This window comes from Silene latifolia, chromosome 1 (assembly GCF_048544455.1).
Source record: "Silene latifolia isolate original U9 population chromosome 1, ASM4854445v1, whole genome shotgun sequence".
Taxonomy (NCBI): Eukaryota; Viridiplantae; Streptophyta; class Magnoliopsida; order Caryophyllales; family Caryophyllaceae; genus Silene; species Silene latifolia.
The window spans coordinates 152,038,374-152,065,487 of record NC_133526.1 but is presented as its reverse complement, the minus strand read 5'-3'; the positions used below and the strand labels follow the sequence as shown (position 1 = coordinate 152,065,487).

At 40.7% G+C, this 27,114-nt stretch overlaps 1 protein-coding gene across 1 annotated transcript in view; it reads left to right on the top strand.

The window, feature by feature from the left end:
• LOC141658260 (PI-PLC X domain-containing protein At5g67130-like) overlaps nucleotides 1–27,114 on the top strand; it is a 74,559-nt gene that overhangs the window by 31,141 nt on the left and 16,304 nt on the right. Inside the window, exon 3 of the mRNA XM_074465379.1 lies at nucleotides 3,165–3,263. Coding sequence (XP_074321480.1) covers nucleotides 3,165–3,263 — 99 coding nt within the window. The remainder of the gene's footprint in view (nucleotides 1–3,164; nucleotides 3,264–27,114) is intronic.

Genomic DNA, 27,114 nt, shown 5'->3' with positions numbered 1-27,114 from the left:
ATGAAGGTAATATGGGTTTTTCTAATGAATCGTTGATTAAAGAGTCTGAAAATATGAAAAACGAGTCATGAGTCAAATATACGGTGGTGATTGGGGAGTATACACGAAAGTTTGGTGGTTGGTGGTTATTTGTAATTTTTCCTTAATTTTATGTATTCGTTTTAATATGTGCGAATGTAAGAAGTAGTTAATTAAAAGATTTATAATTGGTATGATCAAATAATGAAACATATACCTGTTAAAATTTGACCCTATTTGTAATCAAATTATTTTTTAATGGTTAATCTGATGACCCGTGACCCGATATGCCAAAAACGACGAGTTAATTTAGGTTGAGACCTCATTTGTCAATGATATTTATACTAAATGTAAATATATAACATATACTATTATAATTATATTAAGGGTTAAATATAATAATTATAGTACAGTAACTTACACATTTAAAAAGTTCGAAATGAGTAAGGCATGAGATAAATGTTATTAAATTATTAATATTAAATACTATTTTAATGTTTTACAAAAAATATTTGTTCTATTTGAATATTGGTAAAATAAAAAAATGACATTATAAACTTATTTTGACTCGCATTATGACTCCAACCCGGTCTGTAACACGTATGATTTGATCGATATTTTTATGAACGATTTGAGACGATAGTTGCATACTCATAGGTAACAGATAATCATCATAATAAATTAATTAATGGACCAGTCAAACGAAGTATATATATATCCACCCATTCTAAATATAATGTGAATATGGGCTAAATTTACATGCCCTTAACATACAACGGAGTGATGGACTACAAGACAAACTCCAGTCTTTGAGAATTCGTTTTTAAAATAATGTTCAAAAATAAAGTATTTGTCGTTTTGGATCGGTTTTGAAAATATTTGTCAAAATGGTGTCCACGTAGGCTCGGTTTTTCAGAACCTGAAACACGGAAAAACACGCCATTAGTAATGGCGTGTTTATAGTAAGTAGGAATTATTTTTTTCATAAAATGGACTAAAGCAAACACGCCATTGGGAATGGCGGGTGTTGGGAAGGAAACACGCCATTCCCTTTGGCATCTCTTATGTAATTTTTTTTTTTTTAAGTTTATGTGAGTCTGCCAGTTGGAGAAAAAACTCCTGTAAAGACACGCCAATGCTAATGGCGTGTTTCCTTAGAACACGTCATTGGTAATGGCGTGTTTGTTCCGTATTTTAGGTTTTGAAAACCCGAGCCTACGTGGACACTATTTTGACAAATATTTTCAAAACCGACCTGAAACGACAAATACTTTATTTTTCAACATTATTTTAAAAATGGATTCAGTCTTTGACAGACCAGGCAAAAGCAACCCGACCCGATTGACCCGGCCCGAAAAAGCTGACCCGAGACCCGAAGTGACCCGAACTACATCACCCGAATGTGACCCGAAAACTCGAATTGACCCGACCTGACCCGAACATGACCCGAGCTTTCTTGACCCGAACTGGCCTGACCCGAAAATGACCCGATTCATAACCACCAAACCCGAAAATGACCCGACAAAATATAACTCTAACTGAACCGAAAAGACTTGAAATGACAATTTCTCTATCATTCATTGGCCCGAAAATGACCCGGCCCGAAACAACCCGACCCGCTTGACCCGGAACTGACCCGACAACAAACCCGAAACAGACCCAAAACCCGAAATGACCCGTCCTGACCCCAAATCAATGAGAAACCCGAACTGACCCGACCCGAACCCGACCCGCTTACCCATTTTGCCAGGTCTAGTAGTCTTTTACCATTATAAATCCTACGCACTCATTAACTCATTAACCCGCTTTGTATAATAACAAATCATATTCCCGTAAACCCATTATATATTTACTCTTTCCTCACGAGTCACCGCTTCACCCTCTCGTAGACCTGTCAAAACTCGACCCGACCCGAAAACCCGACCCGACTCGACCCGTTTTCTTAGGGTTACAAACCCGGTTTTTTCGACCCGCGACCCGTTTGACCCGAACCCGAAATGACCCGTTATTTTAGGGTCGAGACCCGACCCGTTGGGTCAAGGGAAAATCATGAATTTTATTAAAAATATTATTATTTATATATTATATTTAAAAATATAGTTAAAAAATTATTTTTTTATTACTTAAAATTTAAAATTCAACTAAAAGGTCAATTTTATATAACTTTTATAATATTTAATAATAAAATAATTATTAAAAAAACTTTATTTTAATAATTATATCAATATAATTATTGTATATGATGAATATGACTAAAATAATAATTTTAAACATATTTTAATTTTTAAAAATATATTTTTTAAATTAAAAAAATCGTGTAAAAAAGGCGTTAAAAATTATTTCTTGACCCGTATTCTGACCCTAACCCGACCCGTGACCCGTATGACCCGACCCGTATCTGACCCGACTCGTATTTGACCCGACCCGTATTCTGACCCGACCCGTATGACCCGACCCGGGACCCGACCCGCCCGACCCGTTTGACAGGTCTACCCTCTCGACTTATATGTTATTACTTAATTTACTTCACCGACGCCTGCCACTCCTTCCATCATGTCCATACTCCATTCCATCAGTCTCTTTACACTTAAAGTTAAGAAGTTCACTATAACAAAGTACATATTTCCATCGTATTATACAATAGTATTTAAAGTTGTTTTAACATTAATTTTAGTATTTTTGTTGTGGTTTTTAATAAATCAGCCCATGTTTAATAATATTTGTAAGCATTAAATCTACGTCATTTTTTTTCTTGTGTAGAAAATCTTTTTTTTTTTTACAACAGTTCTTTTTTAAATCAATTAAATGCACATGCAGAAAAAAAAAGTTCTTATATAAATGGATACTATTCGTTTTGTATGACAACTTTATAGAAGAATGTCGGTTTCACAAATCTTCCATTTCATATAAATTTAATGCAAACTTAAGTCAAACAATCGTGTCCACTGTTTACTAAGATGATAGGTGTGAGAAGAAATTGAAAAACTTTCAGAATAAAAATGTAAAATTGAGAAAATACTAAAATGCAAAATTACGGGTAGTTGCATATAACTGACTGTTGTAACCTTTTTTATACCTTAAGAAAAGGTATGTAAATACTGGGTAAAAAATTAAGTTTTACTTTAATTTACTGGTATCATTGGCAGAATGGAGTTCGAGCACTCATGTTGGACACGTACGACTTCAAAGGCGAGGTTTGGTTGTGTCATTCAAGAGGAGGGAAATGCCATGAATACACTGCATTTGTAAGTTTTCTGATTCAAAGTACCATTCAATAAATTCAGTTTGCTTACATTTATATATAAACCAGAAAGGAGAAACTTTAATGAATGACATAAATATAAGGATTCTTTAACAAGAATACTCTGAACTATTGACGGTCTGCTCAAAATACTCCGAACTTCAGTTTAACTCACAATATACCATCCAACTACCTTGCTCTTCTCATAATACACTCAGTGACCGTCTACCTCTTTAGCAGGTCACCTTTCTCTTATCTCTTCTCATAACCCACCTAACCCCTTATCTATAACCACATAACCAACACCACAACCTCCCCCATCCACCATAACCACCTATCCTAATTTAATAAATGACCTTCGGCGCCTCCATACCTCCGCTAACCACCATAATGGCATCCACCACCCACAAAAACCCAAATTAACATTATCCCAATTAATTTGAGAATCTAGGGTTTACCTGATTGTAGGAGGAGGGAAGGACGACGATGACGAAGGTGAAGAGGTGAGACGCACCAGGCCGGAGTTGTGGTAGTCGACGACAAAAGAAAGGGCAGGCTGTTACATTTGGGGTTTATAGACGGGAAAGAAAAGTGAGGCAATGGAGAAAAGGAGGCGACGATATGGCTCGATGTGGTGTTGGTTGTGTGAATGGTTGTGTAATGGTGGTGGAGATACGTGATGTGAATAGGTATCTAGGGTTTAATTGGAAAAAGTAGTGTTTATGGGTGACCATGGTGGTGGATAAACTTGGCGTGAATGGTGCAGTTGGTGGAGAAACATGCGGAAATGAGGCAGTTGGCCTGGTGGTTAAGTGTGGCGTGGGTGGTGCGTTAAAGCAAGGGTGTAGACGTGTAGTGATGGTAGTGGTGCATAGCTAGGAGGTGGTTTATGCGGTTGGTATTGTAATACTCCGTATTTATATGTCTTGGGGGTACTCTATCGAGTAGCCCTTACTCTGTCGAGTATGGGCAAGTTGCAGAATAAAATAGTTTCTGACCTGTTGGGTACTCGATCGAGTAGCTGGGGCACTCGATCGAGTAGGGGGGGTACTCGATCGAGTACCTTGGGTACTCGATCGAGTGTCCGGTTTTACGGGGGAGTTTTCTCGGGTTTTGTTAATTACGCGATTAAGGTATTTAAACATATTCGTAATTGGTTTAAATCACTTTTTACAAAACCTAAAACCTGTTTAAGAGAGAAAGCAACTAGTTCTTCTTCCTAATCGCGTTCTTGACAATTCCCGGAGTTCAGACGGTCGGTTCGTATCGTAGTTCGTGTCGTTGGATTCCTTGCGTCAAGGGTAAGCTTTTAATATAATTTCTATAATGTTTTGTTAAGATTGATGAAACCCTAATTTAGGAATTGGGGGTTTTTATGAGTAGTATTTGAATGGTAGCATCTATGTGTTGTATGGTAGGAGGAGAATTCGTAGAGGAGCCGTTTTGATTTGATATTTGTAGATACCGTCTGCGTGTTGTGCTTTCGGGTAGGATTTCCTACTCGGTATTAGTCCCATAATGGGATATTGGTGATGTCTTTGTAGTTAGTTGTTTGATATGATGATTGTGATTGTGATTGCGAATGTGATTGTGATTGGTTTCTATGGCTCTCGAGATGCGTTCTCGGCTGAGTGGGGTCACTTGCGGGAGTGATCTCACGCCCTAGTTTCGCCCTTCGTGGAACCCGCCACGAAAGGGGATGTGCACATTAATGGACGGGGTTATCGCTCGTACGATGAGCGGGGCTTAGGTGGGAACATTGCGGTCCCCCATGGCGTGGTGGTCCAGTGGACGTCGATATTGAGATGATGGGAGTTGGTGGTGTGTGTGTGTGTGTGTGATTCAATTGTCTGTGTATCTTGTTATTGTTATCTCGTATTGATTGTGTGATTAGTACCGACCCGGTGTTGTTTTGTAAAACCTGCGGTGATCCATTCGGGGATGGTGAGCGAGATATTGAACAGTATAGAGATGAGTCTTTGGGATAGTGGGATGGCCACGACATGACGATAGAGTCTTCCATTTGTAGTTTAGCATTTATTTACCTTTCGATTGAGAAAACGACTAGTTTGGAATAATGTATTGTACTTTCAGTTTGGTTTCGAGGATTGTACTTATTCATTAAACTACTTATAATAAATGTTGTTTCCGTTTTGTCTATTAGATTATCATACCTCGGGCAACCGAGATGGTGACGTCTTCATACCTGAGTGGTCCTGGTAAGGCACTCGGAGTATGGGGGTGTTACAAATGGTATCAGAGCGACGATCCTGAAACCTGTAACCAATGAACTTAATGAACATAGGGAGTCAATTAAAGTGAACCCGGGGTAGAAGTTGTAGGAGCTAGTGCAAAGGCTTGGGAGACGTCCTAAAGTCGCGGGGGTCGCCCTACAACTTTGAACCGGTCACATGGGGGAAATGTGTGTGTTGAGTCATGTGTGTGCTTAGTAACTTGCATAACAATGTGATGGAATTTGTTGATGGTTGGATGTTCGAATTGGAAGTTGATGAGATGAAAGAAAAGTGATGTTATATATATAAACATTGTTGATGAAATGATAGCATGATGGAATGTTTTACAACGTGGCAATTAATAGCATGATTGTTATGATATAATGTGATTTATAAAGTTAGCATGTTAGTATATGACGTAATATGCGGGTAGCTCTTACGTTTTGGTGGTACTTGATCGAGTGAGGCTGACTCGATCGGTTAGGTTTTTGGCGATTTTGAATCCAGAATCGCGTTTTGGGGCACTCGATCGAGTAACTAGGGGTACTCGATCGAGTAGAAAATCACTCGATCGAGTAGCCTAGATACTCGATCGAGTGGGTTAGAGATCCGAAGGTCTGTTTGGTTCTGGAGTTTGGGTACTCGATCGAGTACATGGGGGCACTCGATCGAGTAGCCAGTTACTCGATCGAGTGGGTTTGGATACTCGATCGAGTAGGTTTCAGGCAGCAGCGTTTTCGTGTTTTGGGGTTTAGTACGTGTGTTTATGTTTACCCTTTCTTATATAGCTTCAAGATGCCGCCCAAGAGAAATGCTTTGTATGCGAGAGCTGAGCTTATGACTACGGACGACATCGTCAAGATGTTAGAGCACCAGGATGCTCTTACTGAGACCCTGAAGAGAGTGAATGAGGACAAGGATAAGAGTAAGGAGAAGGAGGTTGACCATGATAAAGTCAGCCTCTATATTGCGAGGTTTAACCCGAAGGAGTACAAGGGAGTTGAGGAGCCTAACCTTCTTGATAGTTGGCTGAGGGAGATGGAGAACATACTAGATTTAGTTATTTGTCCCGATGAGATGAGAGTGGATCAGGCTGCATTCTATCCGAGGGAGGCGGTGGCAAGTGGTGGGATTCAGTGAAAGTGAGTGCCAAGGAGATATATACCAACCAGGGGTTACCTGCTATACCTTGGGAGGAGTTTCGTAGGGCTGTGAGGAAGGAGTTCGTACCAGAACATGTGAGGAGTAAGTTGAGAGAGGAGTTCGACAAGTTTAAGATGACTCTTGAGATGTCGTGGTGAGTACTACAGCAGTTCAATGAGAAATCTAGATATCTTTGAGGATATGGGTTTGAGTGAGGAGAATCGGCTTTGAGGTTTGAGAGAGGGCTAACCACGAAAATTATGGATAAGTTACCCGTGGGAGTCCTTGCGATGTAAAGGAAGCGTATGAGAGGGCGGGAGAGCTGAGAGACTAGTGGAGATGGCTCGGGAGAGGTCGGGTGGAGAGAAGAGGAAGTCGGAGAGCGAGGGTGGTGGCCAATCTAATTTCAAGAAAGGCAACCACAATCAATCTAAGGGGTTTTTTCCGGGTCCGGGTTTAGTTTGGGGCTTCCTTTGGGCGTGGCGTGGGAGTGCGAGCAATAGTTGGGGAGTGACCTGCTTTGGTTGTGGTGGCGTAGGCCACAAGAGACATGAGTGCACGAGTGCACCGGGATCTTTTCAGAGACCTGCACAGAGCTTTGCGAGCAACAGACCGGCGGGATCATGGCCAAACCGGGGAGGTCAGAGCTACCAGAGTGGAGGCAACCGCAACGGCGGTAATTCTTATCAGAAGACACCGACGAACAACAACAACAACAATCAAGGGTCGGGTGCTAAGCCGACCGCATCGCCAAGATCTTGTCTGGGAGGTGGGCAGAAGACCAGTGGCAAGTTGTTCATGATGGACAAGAAGGCAGCTGAGGAGGATGCGCACGTTATCACCGGTACTTTCCTTGTTAATGGTATTCCTACCTTTGTTTTGTTTGATTCGGGGGCTTCTCAGTCGTTTGTGTCTTCGAGTCATGTAAAACAGTTGGGTTTGAGAGTATATGAGCCTGTTAGTGAGCGAGTTTTCATACCCTCGGGTGAGTCTGTATCGTGTGGGAGGTTGTTTAGAGATGTATCTTTGATAGTTGGGCAAGTCGATTTCCCTGTAGACTTGCTAGAGTTTCCTTTTAATGGTTTTGAGATGATAGTTGGGATGGATTGGTTAGGAAAGTATAAAGCTAAGATAGACTGTCATCAAAAGAAGGTGTCCCTAAGAGGTCCTAAGGGTGTTAGTGTGTCTTATCGTGGGTTTCTAGTCAAACCCAAAGTTAAGTTGATTGCAGCTGTTACCTTGAAGTCGTATCTGAGGAAGGGATGTCCGTTGATTTTGTGCCATGTGAGAGATGACCGGATAGAGAGCCCGGCAGTTGACGAGATACCGGTGGTGGGAGAGTTTGCAGATGTTTTTCCAGAGGAGATTCCGGGGTTGCCACCGAAGAGGGAGATAGATTTCACCGTTGAGTTGAAGCCAGGGACGGGGCCAATCTCTAAGGCACCGTACCGTATGGGTCCTAAGGAGATGGAGGAGCTTAGGAAGCAGTTGGATGATTTGATAGAGAAGGGATACATTAGACCAAGTGTATCGCCTTGGGAGCACCAGTTCTTTTCGTGAAGAAGAAGGATGGGAGTTTGAGGTTTGTGCATAGATTAGGGGAGTGAACCGTGTGACGATAAAGAACAAGTATCCTTTGCCAAGGATAGATGACCTGTTTGATCGGTTGAGTGGTGCAACAGTCTTTTCTAAGATTGATTTGAGGTCGGGGTACCATCGGGTGAAGATTAGAGAGGTGGACATACCGAAGACAGACTTTCACGTCGAGGTATGGCCATTATGAGTATGTGGTGATGCCGTTTGGGTTGTCTAATGCGCCGGCAGTGTTTATGGATTTGATGAATAGGATCTTCAGACAGTTCTTGGATCAGTTTGTAGTAGTGTTTATCGATGACATCTTAGTCTACTCTAAGACTAAGGAGGAGCATGAGGAGCATCTGAGGATCGTGTTGCAGACTTTGAGGGATCATGAGTTGTATGCTAAGCTGTCCAAGTGTGAGTTCTGGTTGGAGAAAGTTGCCTTTCTGGGGCATGTAATCTCTAAAGATGGGGTAGCTGTGGATCCGGCGAAGATTGAGGCAGTGACAAAGTGGGAAGCACCAGAAGAATGTTCTTTGAGGTGAGAAGTTTCTTGGGTTTATTTGGATACTACGGACGGTTCGTGAAAGATTTCTCCAAGATAGCTAGACCGATGACGGCGTTGATGAGGAAAGAGAACAGGTTTCGTTGGGATGAGAGTTGTGAGACGGCGTTCCAAACATTAAAGGAGCGTTTGACCACAGCTCCTGTCCTAGCATTGCCTGAAGGGAGCGAGAATTTCGAGGTTTATACAAATGCCTCGAAGAATGGGTTGGGGTGTGTGTTGATGCAGAATGGTAAAGTGATTGCCTATGCTTCTAGGCAGTTGAAGCCTTATGAGGAGAACTACCCTACTCATGATCTGGAGTTGGGTGCAGTGGTGTTTGCTCTCAAGATTTGGAGACATTACCTTTATGGAGCAATCTTTAAGGTATTTTCTGATCACAAGAGTCTCAAGTACATCTTCACGCAGAAGGAGTTGAACATGAGACAGAGGAGGTGGATGGAGCTGATTGGTGATTATGACATGGAAATCATCTACCATGAAGGAAAAGCCAATGTTGTTGCTGATGCTTTGAGTAGGAAGAGTGTACATTCCTTGTGTACAGCTCTATCTTTGATGAGGCTGAGGGATGAGGTAGCGAGCTTTGGGATTCATATGATGCAGAAAGGAGATGCTATGGGTGATATGACGGTACATATGGAGTTTTATGATGACATTCGGGATAAGCAGGCTTTGGATCCTAAGATAGTGGAGTGGAGAGCTGGAGTAGAGAAAGGGACAGTGTCCCGGTTTTCCATTCATACAGATGGTAGCTTGAGGTTTGATGGTAGGTGGTGTGTTCCTAATGACGAGGAGTTGAAAAAGACAATCATGACGGAAGCGCATTGCACACCATATTCGGTTCATCGGGTGGAGACAAGCTTTACAAAGATTTGAAGAAAACGTTTTGGTGGCCTGGGATGAAGAAAGAGACAAATTTGAGTTTGTGTCCGTTGTTTGACATGCCGAGAGAGTTAAAGGGGAACAGAGAAGACCACAAGGTAAGGTTCGGTCTTTAGAGGTGCCTGAGTGGAAGTGGGAATCCATTTCCATGGATTTCATTGTGGGTTTGCCGAAGAGTCAACAAGGTAACAACATGATTTGGGTGATAATGGATCGTCGACCAAGTCGCTCACTTTGTTCAATGAAAGATACATGGACTAAGGCACAATTGGCTATGGCCTATCGAAAGAACGTGCTTAAGTTACATGGAGTCCTTAAGGACATAGTGTCCGACGAGAGATGCGAGGTTTATATCAAGGTTTTGGAAAGAGTTGCAGGAATCGTTGGGAACACCTTTGAAGATGAGTACGACATTTCATCCCTGCGACAGATGGGCAGACTCGAGAGAACAATCAAGACTCTTGAGGATATGTTGCGAGCTTGTGTGATGGATTTTGGTGGTAGCTGGGAGCGGAGGTTGGACTTGATAGAGTTTTCTTACAATAATGACTATCACACTAGTATTGGTATGGCACCGTTTGAGGCTTTGTATGGGAGGAGATGTAGGAGTCCAATCTGTTGGGACGATAGTGCTGAGGCAGTGGTTTTAGGACCAGAGATGGTATATGAGATGGTGGAACAGATTAAGATGATCAGAGAACGGATGAGAGCAGCCCAGGATCGACAGAAGAGTTATGCAAATCTACATCGTCGGGACATAGAGTTTCAGGTTGGGGACAAGGTTCTTCTGAAAGTGTCTCCTATGCGTGGGGTTATGAGGTTTGGGAAGAAAGGCAAGCTAAGTCAGAAGTTTATAGGGCCTTATGGGATCTTAGAGCGAGTTGGGGAAGTTGCTTATCGTTTGGCTTTACCGGCTGCGTTAGAGAGAGTGCATAATGTGTTTCATGTATCGCAGCTGCGGAAGTATGTGAGTGACCCGTCACATGTGTTGGAGGCAGAGAGCTTAGAGCTGGATGAGTCTTTATCATATCTGGAGGTGCCTAAGCAGATCCTAGACCGAAAGGTTAGAAAGACCAGGAGTGGTGAGACAGTTTTGCTTAAGATCCTTTGGTCTAACCACGAGACTGAGGAAGCTACATGGGAGGCAGAGGATATCATGAAAGAGCGTTACCCCTTCCTTTTTAATCAGGTATGTATGGTTACGGGGACGTAACCTTGTTTCTTTTAGGGGGGTAGGAGATGATCGCGAGCAGTTTTAAGAGTTTTATACACCTTTTATATGTTGTGTCGGTAGGTTGTCGGGATGAGTTGGGTAAGTAGCGTGTTTTATATTGAGTTTTGTTTTGGTTGTTAAGTCGGGAATGTTTTGGAGTACCTTTGTTTTAGTAGTGGTTTGAACTTCGGGGACGAAGTTCCTTTTAAGGAGGGAAGACTGTAATACTCCGTATTTATATGTCTTGGGGGTACTCTATCGAGTAGCCCTTACTCTGTCGAGTATGGGCAAGTTGCAGAATAAAATAGTTTCTGACCTGTTGGGTACTCGATCGAGTAGCTGGGGCACTCGATCGAGTAGGGGGGTACTCGATCGAGTACCTTGGGTACTCGATCGAGTGTCCGGTTTTACGGGGGAGTTTTCTCGGGTTTTGTTAATTACGCGATTAAGGTATTTAAACATATTCGTAATTGGTTTAAATCACTTTTTACAAAACCTAAAACCTGTTTAAGAGAGAAAGCAACTAGTTCTTCTTCCTAATCGCGTTCTTGACAATTCCCGGAGTTCAGACGATCGGTTCGTATCGTAGTTCGTGTCGTTGGATTCCTTGCGTCAAGGGTAAGCTTTTAATATAATTTCTATAATGTTTTGTTAAGATTGATGAAACCCTAATTTAGGAATTGGGGGTTTTTATGAGTAGTATTTGAATGGTAGCATCTATGTGTTGTATGGTAGGAGGAGAATTCGTAGAGGAGCCGTTTTGATACACTGTTTGTAGATACCGTCTGCGTGTTGTGCTTTCCGGTAGGATTTCTACTCGGTATTAGTCCCATAATGGGATATTGGTGATGTCTTTGTAGTTAGTTGTTTGATATGATGATTGTGATTGTGATTGCGATTGTGATTGGTTTCTATGGCTCTCGAGATGCGTTCTCGGCTGAGTGGGGTCACTTGCGGGAGTGATCTCACGCCCTAGTTTCGCCCTTCGTGGAACCCGCCACGAAAGGGGATGTGCACATTAATGGACAGGGTTATCGCTCGTACGATGAGCGGGGCTTAGGTGGGAACGGCTGCGGTCCCCCATGGTGGCTGGTCCAAAGTGGACGATCGTATTGAGATGATGGGAGTTGGTGTGTGTGTGTGTGTGTGTGTGTGATTCGGTATCTGTGTATTTTGTTATTGTTATCTCGTATTGATTGTGTGATTAGTACGACCCGGTGTTGTTTTGTAAACTGCGGTGATCCATTCGGGGATGGTGAGCAGATATTGAGCAGGTATAGAGATGAGTACGGGATAGCGGGATGGCCACGACATGACGATAGAGTCTTCCATTTGTAGTTTAGCATTTATTTACCTTTCAGTTGAGAACAGCTAGTTTGGAATAATGTATTGTACTTTCAGTTTGGTTTCGAGGATTGTACTTATTCATTAAACTACTTATAATAAATGTTGTTTCCGTTTTGTCTATTTGATTATCATACCTCGGGCAACCGAGATGGTGACGTCTTCATACCTGAGTGGTCCTGGTAAGGCACTCGGAGTATGGGGGTGTTACTGGTATGGTGTGAATGGAGAAGAAGAAGGTAATGGTTATGGTATGTAGTGATGGTAGTGGGATCCACCGCCACCCACGTGACTTTTTGACCCGATTTCACAGGTTAAAAATAAGCCAAGTGCAATACGAGAAGATGGGGGTAACTGTACGGTATATTGTGAGTTAAATTGAAATTTGGGGTATTTTGAGAACACCGCCAATAGTTCAGAGTATTCTTGTTAAATAATCCTAAATATAAAAATCTCATTATACTATGTAATATTAGATATATTAAAAATCATATATACTAAATAATATATAGTTCTAGGAAAGTAATTAAATAAAAAGACAATTAAAATTTAAAAGTGCATCATAAGTTGAAAAGTTGGAATAACGGGAAAAAAAAACTCTTTTTCTTAATTAAAATGATGATATAATTATATATAATCCTAACATGTATTAATTATTTTTAACAGTAGTAGTTGATTCCCTAAAAAAATAGTAGTAGTTGCGTGAATAGTGAAAGTAACAATAAAAGTAGCCGGAATAATGATGAAATTAACTGTGACAATAAAAGTAGCGGATGTATCTCATAATTTGATTGATAAATACTCCCTGTATCCACAATGTTTTTCCCATTTTATTTTACGTAGTCCCTAAGACGCTATTACGGCGACATTTTTTCACTTGTATTTGTAAGTCTTTTGTTGAAATATATATTTTGTGAAAGATTGTTTGACGGCGAATCTAAATATTTATGTTGTGGAGTATGTCTTAATATTTTCATTTTTTAATTTTTTCAAGGTCAAATAAAGTTTGATAACCTTAACCCTAATATGGTGGGAGTATTTATTGATCATAGTTTAAACCATTTCTTTAGAATTTGTAATAATTAAATAAAAAAATATGAGAGGATGATCAAACCTAAAACACATTCATTCAACATATACAATATCAACAAAGCAAAATATAATAGATAGAATAAGAGAGTTTAAGAGTCATACAATGCTTAAAGTTGGCAACTTCAATCAAATTACACCAAGTTTGAAGAAATTAGCCTTTCATAATTTGATTACATTCATGCAAATTAAAGAGATCTCGTAATAATTAGAGAAAGATTAACGATAGTCTCCAAGATCTCAAAATTCAAGTTGTTTATACCTAAGGCACTAAAATCTAGGTTTATACAAAATGGCCCTCAATCCTATATATTAAAGCAACAACCACAGAGCCTATGTGGCGCTCTGTGGTTAAAAGTCAATAAGTCAAAGTGCGGTTTTTATTTCTTTATTTTTAGGACCCATGATGTACATAAGAATTAATTGCATTATTTAGTAGTACTTGGTTTCTCAATTATTTAACGGAATTACTTTTTCACATACATGTTTTACTCAATCACATACATTTTTTCATAAAATTTCCATAACCTACCCTCACCCCCAAATTATGTTCTATCATTCTCAATTAGCCCTCTCAAGTCCCAACCATAGAACCACACTGCCTCCACTCTCAATCAAACACCCATCTAACCATTGTCACTCATCGAAGACAACCCATAACTCGCTGAATCGTAGGACGGAGGTGGTGGTTATAAACAACAATGAATAGATGACATTGGAGTCACCGACTCTATTGGGCTTTTCGTCTTTCAAGTTGATCTATACTATGCTTACATTGTAATTTGCTTTTTCTCTTATTTTATCTAATTCATTAGTTAATTTTTTAAAATGAGGTTGAATTATGATTAAACCCAAATAGATATTATGATTTTTTAGTAGAAATTTTTGCATTTATTTCTTAAAGTTGTACAAGTAATTTTTTATGCGTTATTATCGTTCTCGATTTTTCTGTTTTGGATTGATTGATGTGATAAAATATGATGTTGAAATATGAGGATGATAGGTTGATTCCTTTATAATTGGTTGTGTAAACGTGTTTATCTCATAAAGATGAAGACATGGTGGCTTTACGAGGGTGGTGGTGTGGAGGCGATGTTGGAGGTGGTGAGTTGTTGAGTCGTTGGGTCACCGAAGTAGAGAGGGTAGAAAAATGGGTGGCGAAAGAAGGTATGGCTAGTTGATTTTGAGTGAGGGGATGAGGAAAAATGACAAGGGTAAGATCGTAAAAAGTGTATGTAAAAGAGTAAAATGCGTATGTGAAAAAGCACAACCCTTATTTAAATGTTCAATGTATTGGACTTGATGATTCAACCATGTCCATTTAACAACAAAATTACACCCACTTGAATAATTACCTAAATTTTAGATGTACACACATTCAAGTATATGATTAAATCTCTTAAATCACTTTTTATAAAATTACAGTGTTAAACCAATGACATACTGTTTGGAAAAAAATAATGAATCTTAAAAAATTCAATCAGCTATGTTTTATAAAATGCATGTAACAAAGTTGAATATTTATAAACTCAAAAATGAATAAATTTTTTGACTTTAACATAAATCTAAAAGAAACATATTTTTACATTTAAAAAAAAATTAGATTATTTTATGCTTTGAAACATACATAAGCAAGGAAAAAATTATGTTACAATAAAAAGTTAGAGAAAATTTAGAATATTATCTAACCTTTTTTTTATTTTTCGCAATATTCTATAATATTAAAATTATTTTAGTAAAGATAAAATTGAATTTATTTCAGAAAATTATATGTGATTGAAGGAGGGAGATAAAGTTGGGTATATAAGCAATGAGAGGGACACAGTAATGCATGTGGAGTTGAGACGAAGTAGAGTCACTCAGGGAAAGATGAGGGGAGAGAGGGTACATAAATAGAGAACGAAATTGCGGATGGTTGTGGAATGTGGACACAATGTTAAAGTTAGGGTTTATAGTTCATAACTTGATTATGAACAAGTTTGATATTCTGCCAAGAACAGTGAATTAAGGTTACCATATATTTACGAGTTTATTTTTATTACAATTTAGCCCAAATTGTAACGAGTCTAAATTGTCTTAATGTTAAGAAGGGTTAAATAAAACACAAATAGGTAAGACAAAATTAAAGTTCCTAGATACTACCAAAATAATTGTACTATCTAGCCAAGTGAGGCGTATTATTTGACCTGTTTTGTTTTTGAAACTGATATATCCGTCTTAAGTGAGACCAATTATATTGGGAGTATAAATGAGGAATAGGAGTAGGAGGCTCGGGCCATACGGGTTGGATCACAATTCACAATACGAGTCGATTGAATACGGATCTGGTCAAAGTTAGAATCCAGGCCAAAATAGTTTATGTCGTCCTTTTTTTTTATCATGTTCTAAGCCGAAAAACATATTTCGTAAAATTATCATATTTAATATTTATAATATATATTAATTACTTATCAAACTTATTTTAAACCATTTATGAAAATAAAATTATTTTAATAATTTTGTTATTATTTAATGGTATAAAACTTATATAAATTTATTTTTTAATTTATTTTTCATACCTAAAATTTGAAATAATATTATTATATTTATTTTGTAAAATATAATATTCAAATATTAATGTTTTGATAATATTATTCATTTATCTTTGACCCAACGGGTCAAGCGGGTTGGGTTTCGACCCTGAAATAAGTTTTGTGTTCGGGTCAAACGGGTTAGGTTACTTTGAAATAAATTTCGTGTTCGGGTCAAACGGGTTGAGTTACTTTGAAATAAATTTTGTGTTCAAGTCAAACGGGTTGGGTTCGACCCCGAAGTAATTAAATTTCGTGTTCGGGTCAACAGGGTTAAAAGTCAACATTAACGGGTCTTTGACCCTAAAAAACAGGAGCAGGTCAAGTATTGACGGATCGGATCTAGCTGTGATACATAGACATAAATTGAAACCTGAATGTACATATACAGGAGCGGATCGCTATTATTTTGACGTTTGTGTTAAATTTCATATATATTTTTAAAATTATTTATAATAAGCATATAATAGGATTATACAGTATAGTATAACCTTTAATTGTGCAGATGATAACCCAGTGACCAATGTTGAAATATACCTAATACCATAGTTCATAGCACAACTGCACAAGTGCAACAATCGTAAATATTAATTTGTCCGATATTATTCTTAGTTACCTTAACCATATCTTAGTTCACAAATTCTCATTGAAGACGGACACTATCCATCACAAGCTGAAGACGGATAGTGTCTCTCTAAAAAAATACAAATGGATACTGCAAGTGGGGGGAAATGGATACCCTCACTTGCCCTCCCACTTACATTTTGTAAGAGGAGCACTATCCGTCTTCAGCTTGTGACGGATAGCGGTCGTCTTCAATGAGACGGACTGATCTTAGTTTACGTAATTATTCCGATTATTTCAATTATTTTGTGTTCATTTTCATCCGTATAATTTATTTATTTTTTTGGTGAAATGTGAGATATAATATATATCAAAAAAGGATAATTACATATGATTATATATGGCAATCAAACAAATAACAATATATCATTCTACTAGATGTATTATTTTGAGCCAATCTCTCTCAGCAATTGTCATGGTTGCTCTATCCCGGCCTCGAACTCGTGATCTCATCTCCTCCATGATAAATTTTGCCACATACTCAGGACGTATCAAAACATTCTCATTCTTCCTTTTGTTTCTTTGATGCCATACCTGATACAGTGTACCCAACATCTTAGCAGTTTGTACTCCCCTTTGCAACACTGTTCCCGTCCTTTGCACACACCAAGTCAGCACATCCCTCATGGGATAATCCCACCTAGTCTGCCTATTCAATTCCCTGATAACCCCTCTGCTGTATATACATTCATAGAACAAATGTTCAGTAGTTTCTGCAGCTAAACCACACAGATAACATTTGTCCTCAATGTCCCACCCAAAGTTGGCTAATCTAGCAGCAGTGTTCAGAGCTTCATGAGCAATAAGCCACCCCAGAAATTGATGCTTTGGTAAAGCACACCCATTCACTACTACAAATCCAGGCAACTACTGTAACACCCCCATACTCCGAGTGCCTTACCAGGACCACTCAGGTATGAAGACGTCACCATCTCGGTTGCCCGAGGTATGATAATCAAATAGACAAAACGGAAACAATATTTATTATAAGTAGTTTAATGAATAAGTACAATCCTCGAAACCAAACTGAAAGTACAATACATTATTCCAAACTAGCTGTTCTCAACTGAAAGGTAAATAAATGCTAAACTACAGCGGAAGACTCTATCGTCATGTCGTGGCCATCCCAGCTATCCCAGTACTCATCTCTATACCTGTTCAATATCGCTCACCATCCCCGAATGGATCACCGCAGTTTACAAAACAACACCGGGGTCAGTACTAATCACACAATCAATACGGATAACAATAACAAGATACAGCATGTACTGAATGTCACACACACACACACACCACCAACTCCCATCATCTCAATATCGACGTCCCCTTTGGACCCCCGCCGATGGGGGACCGCAGCCGTTCCCACCTAAGCCCCGCTCATCGTACGAGCGATAACCCTGTCCATTAATGTGCACATCCCCTTTCGTGGCGGGTTCCACGAAGGGCGAAACTAGGGCGTGAGATCACTCCCGCAAGTGACCCCACTCAGCCGAGAACGCATCTCGAGAGCCATAGAAACCAATCACAATCACAATCACAATCGCAATCACAATCACAATCATCATATCAAACAACTAACTACAGCACATCACCAATATCCCATTATGGGACTAATACTGAGTAGGAAATCCTACCTGGAAAGCACAACACGCAGACGGTATCTACAGCTGTATCAAAACGGCTCCTCTACGAATTCTCCTCATACCATACAACACATAGATGCTACCATTCAAATACTACTCATAAAAACCCCCAATTCCTAAATTAGGGTTTCATCAATCTTAACAAAACATTATAGAAATTATATTAAAAGCTTACCCTTGACGCAAGGAATCCAACGACACGAACTACGATACGAACCGACCGTCTGAACTCCGGGAATTGTCAAGAACGCGATTAGGAAGAAGAACTAGTTGCTTTCTCTCTTAAACAGGTTTTAGGTTTTGTAAAAAGTGATTTAAACCAATTACGAATATGTTTAAATACCTTAATCGCGTAATTAACAAAACCCGAGAAAACTCCCCCGTAAAACCGGACACTCGATCGAGTACCCAAGGTACTCGATCGAGTACCCCCTACTCGATCGAGTGCTGACTACTCGATCGAGTACCCAACAGTCGAAACTATTTTATTCTGCAACTTGCCCATACACGACAGAGTAAGGGCTACTCGATAGAGTACCCCCAAGACATATAAATACGGAGTATTACAGTCTTCCCTCCTTAAAAGGAACTTCGTCCCCGAAGTTCAAACCACTACTAAAACAAAGGTACTCCAAAACATTCCCGACTCAACAACCAAAACAAAACTCAATATAAAACACGGTACTTACCCAACTCATCCCGACAACCTACCGACACAACATATAAAAGGTGTATAAAACTCTTAAAACTGCTCGCGATCATCTCCTACCCCCCTAAAAGAAACAAGGTTACGTCCCCGTAACCATACATACCTGATCAAAAAGGAAGGGGTAACGCTCTTTCATGATATCCTTTGCCTCCCATGTAGCTTCCTCAGTCTCGTGGTTAGACCAAAGGATCTTAAGCAAAACTGTCTCACCACTCCTGGTCTTTCTAACCTTTCGGTCTAGGATCTGCTTAGGCACCTCCAGATATGATAAAGACTCATCCAGCTCTAAGCTCTCTGCCTCCAACACATGTGACGGGTCACTCACATACTTCCGCAGCTGCGATACATGAAACACATTATGCACTCTCTCTAACGCAGCCGGTAAAGCCAAACGATAAGCAACTTCCCCAACTCGCTCTAAGATCCCATAAGGCCCTATAAACTTCTGACTTAGCTTGCCTTTCTTCCCAAACCTCATAACCCCACGCATAGGAGACACTTTCAGAAGAACCTTGTCCCCAACCTGAAACTCTATGTCCCGACGATGTAGATCTGCATAACTCTTTCGTCGATCCCGGGTCGCTCTCATCCGTTCTCTCGATCATCTTAATCTGTTCCACCATCTCATGTACCATCTCTGGTCCTAAAACCACTTGCCTCAAAGACTATCGTCCCAACAGATTGGACTCCTACATCTCCTCCCATACAAAGCCTCAAACGGTGCCATACCAATACTAGTGTGATAGTTGTTATTGTAAGAAAACTCTATCAAGTCCAACCTCCGCTCCCCTACCACCAAAATCAATCACACAAGCTCGCAACATATCCTCAAGAGTCTTGATTGTTCTCTCGTCTGCCCATCGTCGCAGATGATGAAAAATGTACTCATCTTCAAAGTCGTTCCCAACGATTCCTGCAACTCTTTCCAAAACCTTGATATAAACCTCGCATCTCTGTCAGACACTATGTCCTTAGGGACTCCATGTAACTTAAGCACGTTCTTTCGATAGGCCATAGCCAGTTGTGCCTTAGTCCATGTATCTTTCATTGGAACAAAGTGAGCTGACTTGGTCAGACGATCCACTATCACCCAAATCATGTTGTTACCTTGTTGACTCTTCGGCAAACCCACAATGAAATCCATGGAAATGGATTCCCACTTCCACTCCGGCACCTCTAAAGACTGAACCTTACCTTGTGGTCTTCTCTGTTCCCCTTTAACTCTCTGGCATGTCAAATAACGGGACACAAACTCAGCTGTCTCTTTCTTCATCCCAGGCCACCAAAACGTTTTCTTCAAATCTTTGTAAAGCTTGTCTCCACCCGGATGAACTGAATATGGTGTGCAATGCGCTTCTGTCATGATTGTCTTTTTCAACTCCTCGTCATTAGGAACACACCACCTACCATCAAACCTCAAGCTACCATCTGTATGAATGGAAAACGGGACTTTGTCCCTTTCTCTACTCCACTCTCCACTCCACTATCTTAGGATCCAAAGCCTGCTTATCCCGAATGTCATCATAAAACTCCATATGTACCGTCATATCACCCATAGCATCTCCTTTCTGCATCATATGAATCCCAAAGCTCGCTACCTCATCCCTCAGCCTCATCAAAGATAGAGCTGTACACAAGGAATGTACACTCTTCCTACTCAAAGCATCAAAGAACAACATTGGCTTTTCCTTCATGGTAGATGATTTCCATGTCATAATCACCAATCAGCTCCATCCACCTCCTCTGTCTCATGTTCAACTCCTTCTGCGTGAAGATGTACTTGAGACTCTTGTGATCAGAAAATACCTTAAAGATTGCTCCATAAAGGTAATGTCTCCAAATCTTGAGAGCAAACACCACTGCACCCAACTCCAGATCATGAGTAGGGTAGTTCTCCTCATAAGGCTTCAACTGCCTAGAAGCATAGGCAATCACTTTACCATTCTCGCATCAACACACACCCCAACCCATTCTTCGAGGCATCCGTATAAACCTCGAAATTCTCGCTCCCTTCAGGCAATGCTAGGACAGAGAGCGTGGTCAAACGCTCCTTTAATGTTTGGAACGCCGTCTCACAACTCTCATCCCAACGAAACCTGTTCTCTTTCCTCATCAACGCCGTCATCGGTCTAGCTATCTTGGAGAAATCTTTCACGAACCGTCTGTAGTATCCAGCTAAACGCAAGAAACTTCTCACCTCAGCAACATTCTTCGGTGCTTCCCACTTTGTCACTGCCTCAATCTTCGCCGGATCCACAGCTACCCCATCTTTAGAGATTACATGCCCCAGAAAGGCAACTTTCTCCAACCAGAACTCACACTTGGACAGCTTAGCATACAACTCATGATCCCTCAAAGTCTGCAACACGATCCTCAGATGCTCCTCATGCTCCTCCTTAGTCTTAGAGTAGACTAAGATGTCATCGATAAACACTACTACAAACCGATCCAAGAACGTCTCAAGATCCTATTCATCAAATCCATAAACACTGCCGGCGCATTAGACAACCCAAACGGCATCACCACATACTCATAATGGCCATACCTCGACGTGAAAGCTGTCTTCGGTATGTCCACATCTCTAATCTTCACCTGATGGTACCCCGACCTCAAATCAATCTTAGAAAAGACTGTTGCACCGCTCAACTGATCAAACAGGTCATCTATCCTTGGCAAAGGATACTTGTTCTTTATCGTCACACGGTTCGGCTCCGGTAATCTATGCACACCTCAAACTCCCATCTTTCTTCTTCACGAAAAGAACTGGTGCTCCCCAAGGCGATACACTTGGTCTAATGTATCCCTTCTCTATCAAATCATCCAACTGCTTCCTAAGCTCCTCCATCTCCTTAGGACCCATACGGTACGGTGCCTTAGAGATTGGCCCCGTCCCTGGCTTCAACTCAACGGTGAAATCTATCTCCCTCTTCGGTGGCAACCCCGGAATCTCCTCTGGAAAAACATCTGCAAACTCTCCCACCACCGGTATCTCGTCAACTGCCGGGCTCTCTATCCGGTCATCTCTCACATGGCACAAAATCAACGGACATCCCTTCCTCAGATACGACTTCAAGGTAACAGCTGCAATCAACTTAACTTTGGGTTTGACTAGAAACCCACGATAAGACACACTAACACCCTTAGGACCTCTTAAGGACACCTTCTTTTGATGACAGTCTATCTTAGCTTTATACTTTCCTAACCAATCCATCCCAACTATCATCTCAAAACCATTAAAAGGAAACTCTAGCAAGTCTACAGGGAAATCGACTTGCCCAACTATCAAAGATACATCTCTAAACAACCTCCCACACGATACAGACTCACCCGAGGGTATGAAAACTCGCTCACTAACAGGCTCATATACTCTCAAACCCAACTGTTTTACATGACTCGAAGACACAAACGACTGAGAAGCCCCCGAATCAAACAAAACAAAGGTAGGAATACCATTAACAAGGAAAGTACCGGTGATAACGTGCGCATCCTCCTCAGCTGCCTTCTTGTCCATCATGAACAACTTGCCACTGGTCTTCTGCCCACCTCCCTGGACAGTACTGGCTGATGCGGTCGGCTTAGCACCCGACCCTTGATTGTTGTTGTTGTTGTTCGTCGGTGTCTTCTGATAAGAATTACCGCCGTTGCGGTTGCCTCCACTCTGGTAGCTCTGACCTCCCCGGTTTGGCCATGATCCAGCTGGTCTGTTGCTCGCAAAGCTCTGTGCAGGTCTCTGAAAAGATCCCGGTGCACTCGTGCACTCATGTCTCTTGTGGCCTACGCCACCACAACCAAAGCAGGTCACTCCCCAACTATTACTCACACTCCCACGGCCACGCCCAAAGGAAGCCCCAAAGCACTAAACCCGGACCCAGAAGAAAACCCCTTAGATTGATTGTGGTTGCCTTTCTTGAAATTAGATTGGCCACCACCCTCGCTCTCAGACTTCCTCTTCTCTCCACCTGACCTCTCCTGAGCCATCTCCACTAGTCTCTCAGCTCTCCCAGCCCTCTCATACGCTTCCTTTACATCAGTAAGGACTCCCACGGGTAACTTATCCATAATTTTCGTGGTTAGCCCTCTCTCAACCTCAAAGCCGATTCTCCTCACTCAAACCCATATCCTCAAAGATATCTAGATTTCTCATTGAACCGCCTGTAGTACTCACCACGACATCTCAAAGAGTCATCTTAAACTTGTCGAACTCCTCTCTCAACTTACTCCTCACATGTTTCGTACGAACTCCTTCCTCATGACCCTACGAAACTCCTCCCAAGGTATAGCAGGTAACCCCTGGTTGGTATATATCTCCTTGGCACTCACTTTCACCGAATCCCACCACTTGCCACCGCCTCCCTCGGATAGAATGCGGCTGATCCACTCTCATCTCATCAGACAGCGAACTAAATCTAGTATGTTCTCCATCTCCCTCAGCCAACTATCAAGAAGGTTAGGCTCCTCAACTCCCTTGTACTCCTTCGGGTTAAACCTCGCAATATAGAGGCTGACTTTATCATGGTCAACCTCCTTCTCCTTACTCTTATCCTTGTCCTCATTCACTCTCTTCAGGGTCTCAGTAAGAGCATCCTGGTGCTCTAACATCTTGACGATGTCGTCCGTAGTCATAAGCTCAGCTCTCGCATACAAAGCATTTCTCTTGGGCGGCATCTTGAAGCTATATAAGAAAGGGTAAACATAAACACACGTACTAAACCCCAAAACACGAAAAAACGCGCCCGGAACCTACTCGATCGAGTACCCAAACCCACTCGATCGAGTAACGGGCTACTCGATCGAGTGCCCCCATGTACTCGATCGAGTACCCAAACTCCCGAACCAAACAGACCTTTCGATCTCTAACCCACTCGATCGAGTATCTAGGCTACTCGATCGAGTGATTTTCTACTCGATCGAGTACCCCTAGTTACTCGATCGAGTGCCCCAAAACGCGATTCGGATTCAAAATCGCAAAAACCTAACCGATCGAGTCACCTCACTCGATCAAGTACCACCAAAACGTAAGAGCTACCCGCATATTACGTCATATACTAACATGCTAACTTTATAAATCACATTATATCATAACAATCATGCTATTAATTGCCACGTTGTAAAACATTCCATCATGCTATCATTTCATCAACAATGTCTATATATATAACATCACTTTTCTTTCATCTCATCAACTTCCAATTCGAACATCCAACCATCAACACATTCCATCACATTGTTACGCAAGTTACTAAGCACACACATGACTCAACACACACATTTCCCCCATGTGACCGGTTCAAAGTTGTAGGGCGACCCCCGCGACTTTAGGACGTCTCCCAAGCCTTTGCACTAGCTCCTACAACTTCTACCCCGGGTTCATTTTAATTGACTCCCTATGTTCATTAAGTTCATTGGTTACAGGTTTCAGGATCGTCGCTCTGATACCATTTGTAACACCCCCATACTCCGAGTGCCTTACCAGGACCACTCAGGTATGAAGACGTCACCATCTCGGTTGCCCGAGGTATGATAATCAAATAGACAAAACGAAAACAACATTTATTATAAGTAGTTTAATGAATAAGTACAATCCTCGAAACCAAACTGAAAGTACAATACATTATTCCAAACTAGCTGTTCTCAACTGAAAGGTAAATAAATGCTAAACTACAGCGGAAGACTCTATCGTCATGTCGTGGCCATCCCGGCTATCCCAAGACTCATCTCTATACTGTTCAATATCGCTCACCATCCCCGAATGGATCACCGCAGTTTACAAAACAACACCGGGTCGTAGTAATCACACAATCAATACGAGATAACAATAACAAGATACATGCATACCGAATTTGAACTGTCACACACACACACACACACCACCAACTCCCATCATCTCAATATCGATCGTCCCTTTGGACCAGCCCCGCCGATGGGGGACCGCAGCCGTTCCCACCTAAGCCCCGCTCATCGTACGAGCGATAACCCTGTCCATTAATGTGCACATCCCCTTTCGTGGCGGGTTCCACGAAGGGCGAAACTAGGGCGTGAGATCACTCCCGCAAGTGACCCCACTCAGCCGAGAACGCATCTCGAGAGCCATAGAAACCAATCACAATCACAATCGCAATCACAATCACAATCATCATATCAAACAACTAACTACAGCACATCACCAATATCCCATTATGGGACTAATACTGAGTAGGAAATCCTACCTGGAAAGCACAACACGCAGACGGTATCTACAGCTGTATCAAAACGGCTCCTCTACGAATTCTCCTCCTACCATACAACACATAGATGCTACCATTCAAATACTACTCATAAAAACCCCCAATTCCTAAATTAGGGTTTCATCAATCTTAACAAAACATTATAGAAATTATATTAAAAGCTTACCCTTGACGCAAGATATCCAACGACACGAACTACGATACGAACCGACCGTCTGAACTCCGGGAATTGTCAAGAACGCGATTAGGAAGAAGAACTAGTTGCTTTCTCTCTTAAACAGGTTTTAGGTTTTGTAAAAAGTGATTTAAACCAATTACGAATATGTTTAAATACCTTAATCGCGTAATTAACAAAACCCGAGAAAACTCCCCCGTAAAACGGGACACTCGATCGAGTACCCAAGGTACTCGATCGAGTACCCCCCTACTCGATCGAGTGCCCTAGCTACTCGATCGAGTACCCAACAGGTCAGAAACTATTTTATTCTGCAACTTGCCCATACTCGACAGAGTAAGGGCTACTCGATAGAGTACCCCCAAGACATATAAATACGGAGTATTACAACTACAACGCCCCTTTAACAACGATTATTCACAAAAATCACAATAGACGTTGTAGAATGTATGGCGCGAATTTTACTAAAATGAATTACAACGGGTATGGTTATAACAACCGTTGTTATAAGTTTTAACAACGGGTAACACATGCACAACCGTTGTTAATAATTTGGCGCAAAATTGACGCAAAGTTAGTGAAAAGTAATCACAACGGTTACTTTTGAAACCCGTTGTTAAAACTTATTTGACAACGGTTGTTGTTTTACAACCGTTGTTAAAACTTACTTGACAACGGTTGTTGTTTAATAACCGTTGTCAATACCTTCCATACTATAAACCACACAAACACAAATCTGCTACAGCCACAAAACACAAACCTTAATACACAAACACAAACACAGCAGACAAACACAAACACAAACACAAAACACACACTTTCGCATCGTCTCTTTCTCTCTTTCTCATCGTCTCTTTCTCTCTTTCTCATCGTCGCTTTATCTTCTCGCCATCACTGTTGATTTCATCGTCTCTTACTTTCTCTCACTGTTGGTTTCATCGTCTTTCATCGTCATTATTTTCTTTTTCTAATTATTTCATTTGCATGTGTATGTGTTTTTATCGACCATTATGTTATTTCTTTAAGTATTATTCGCTTAATTAGCTAGTAAAACAAATTAAATAAACTAAAACAAAGAAGAAGCAAGATGATAGAGAGGAATGCATGATAAACATAATATATATATATATATATATATATATATATATATATATATATATATATATATATATATATATATATATATATATATATATATATATATATATATATATATATATATATATATATATATAAATTTAAAAAAGAATTACATTGATAAAAATGCAATTCTTATATTTTCATAGAGAGTCTTATTCTCCTCTATGATATCCGTCCTCTCCTCCTTGGCTATTTGAGGTTCCGTTCAGTGAGCTTGCTATATCGTCATATAGCCGCAATCGTCGCCGCTCGTCAAGCCATCTTTTTGGCGTCCTTCAGTATGGATCGAGCATCCGCAAAGTAGCTCCTGAAACTTTCCTCAATGTGGAGCAACCGGCGGATGAAACTGTTGTTGTTCTCGATCATAGTAAGAGTCTTAAGGATGATATCATTCATTTTGTTGATGGAGTTTGGAGTTTGTTTGAAAGATTAAGTAGGGTTTATTTGAAGTTTGTTTTAGCAGTTAGGGTTTGGAGATGTATAGTGAGATAATGGAATGTTAGTTTAGATAATGCATGTATTTATACTAAGCAATGTGTGATTTGAGTTGTTTTTTAATTAATATATATGTTAGGAAGTTGTGCCATAATCATCATCATATCTCTCTCTGCTGCTTCAAATCTTATTACTAACCCTTCTCATTCCACAGGGATGGCAGTAATAATGCATGCATCGAAATTATAACGGGCCGTAATTATGCATGCATCTAGTAATATTTAATT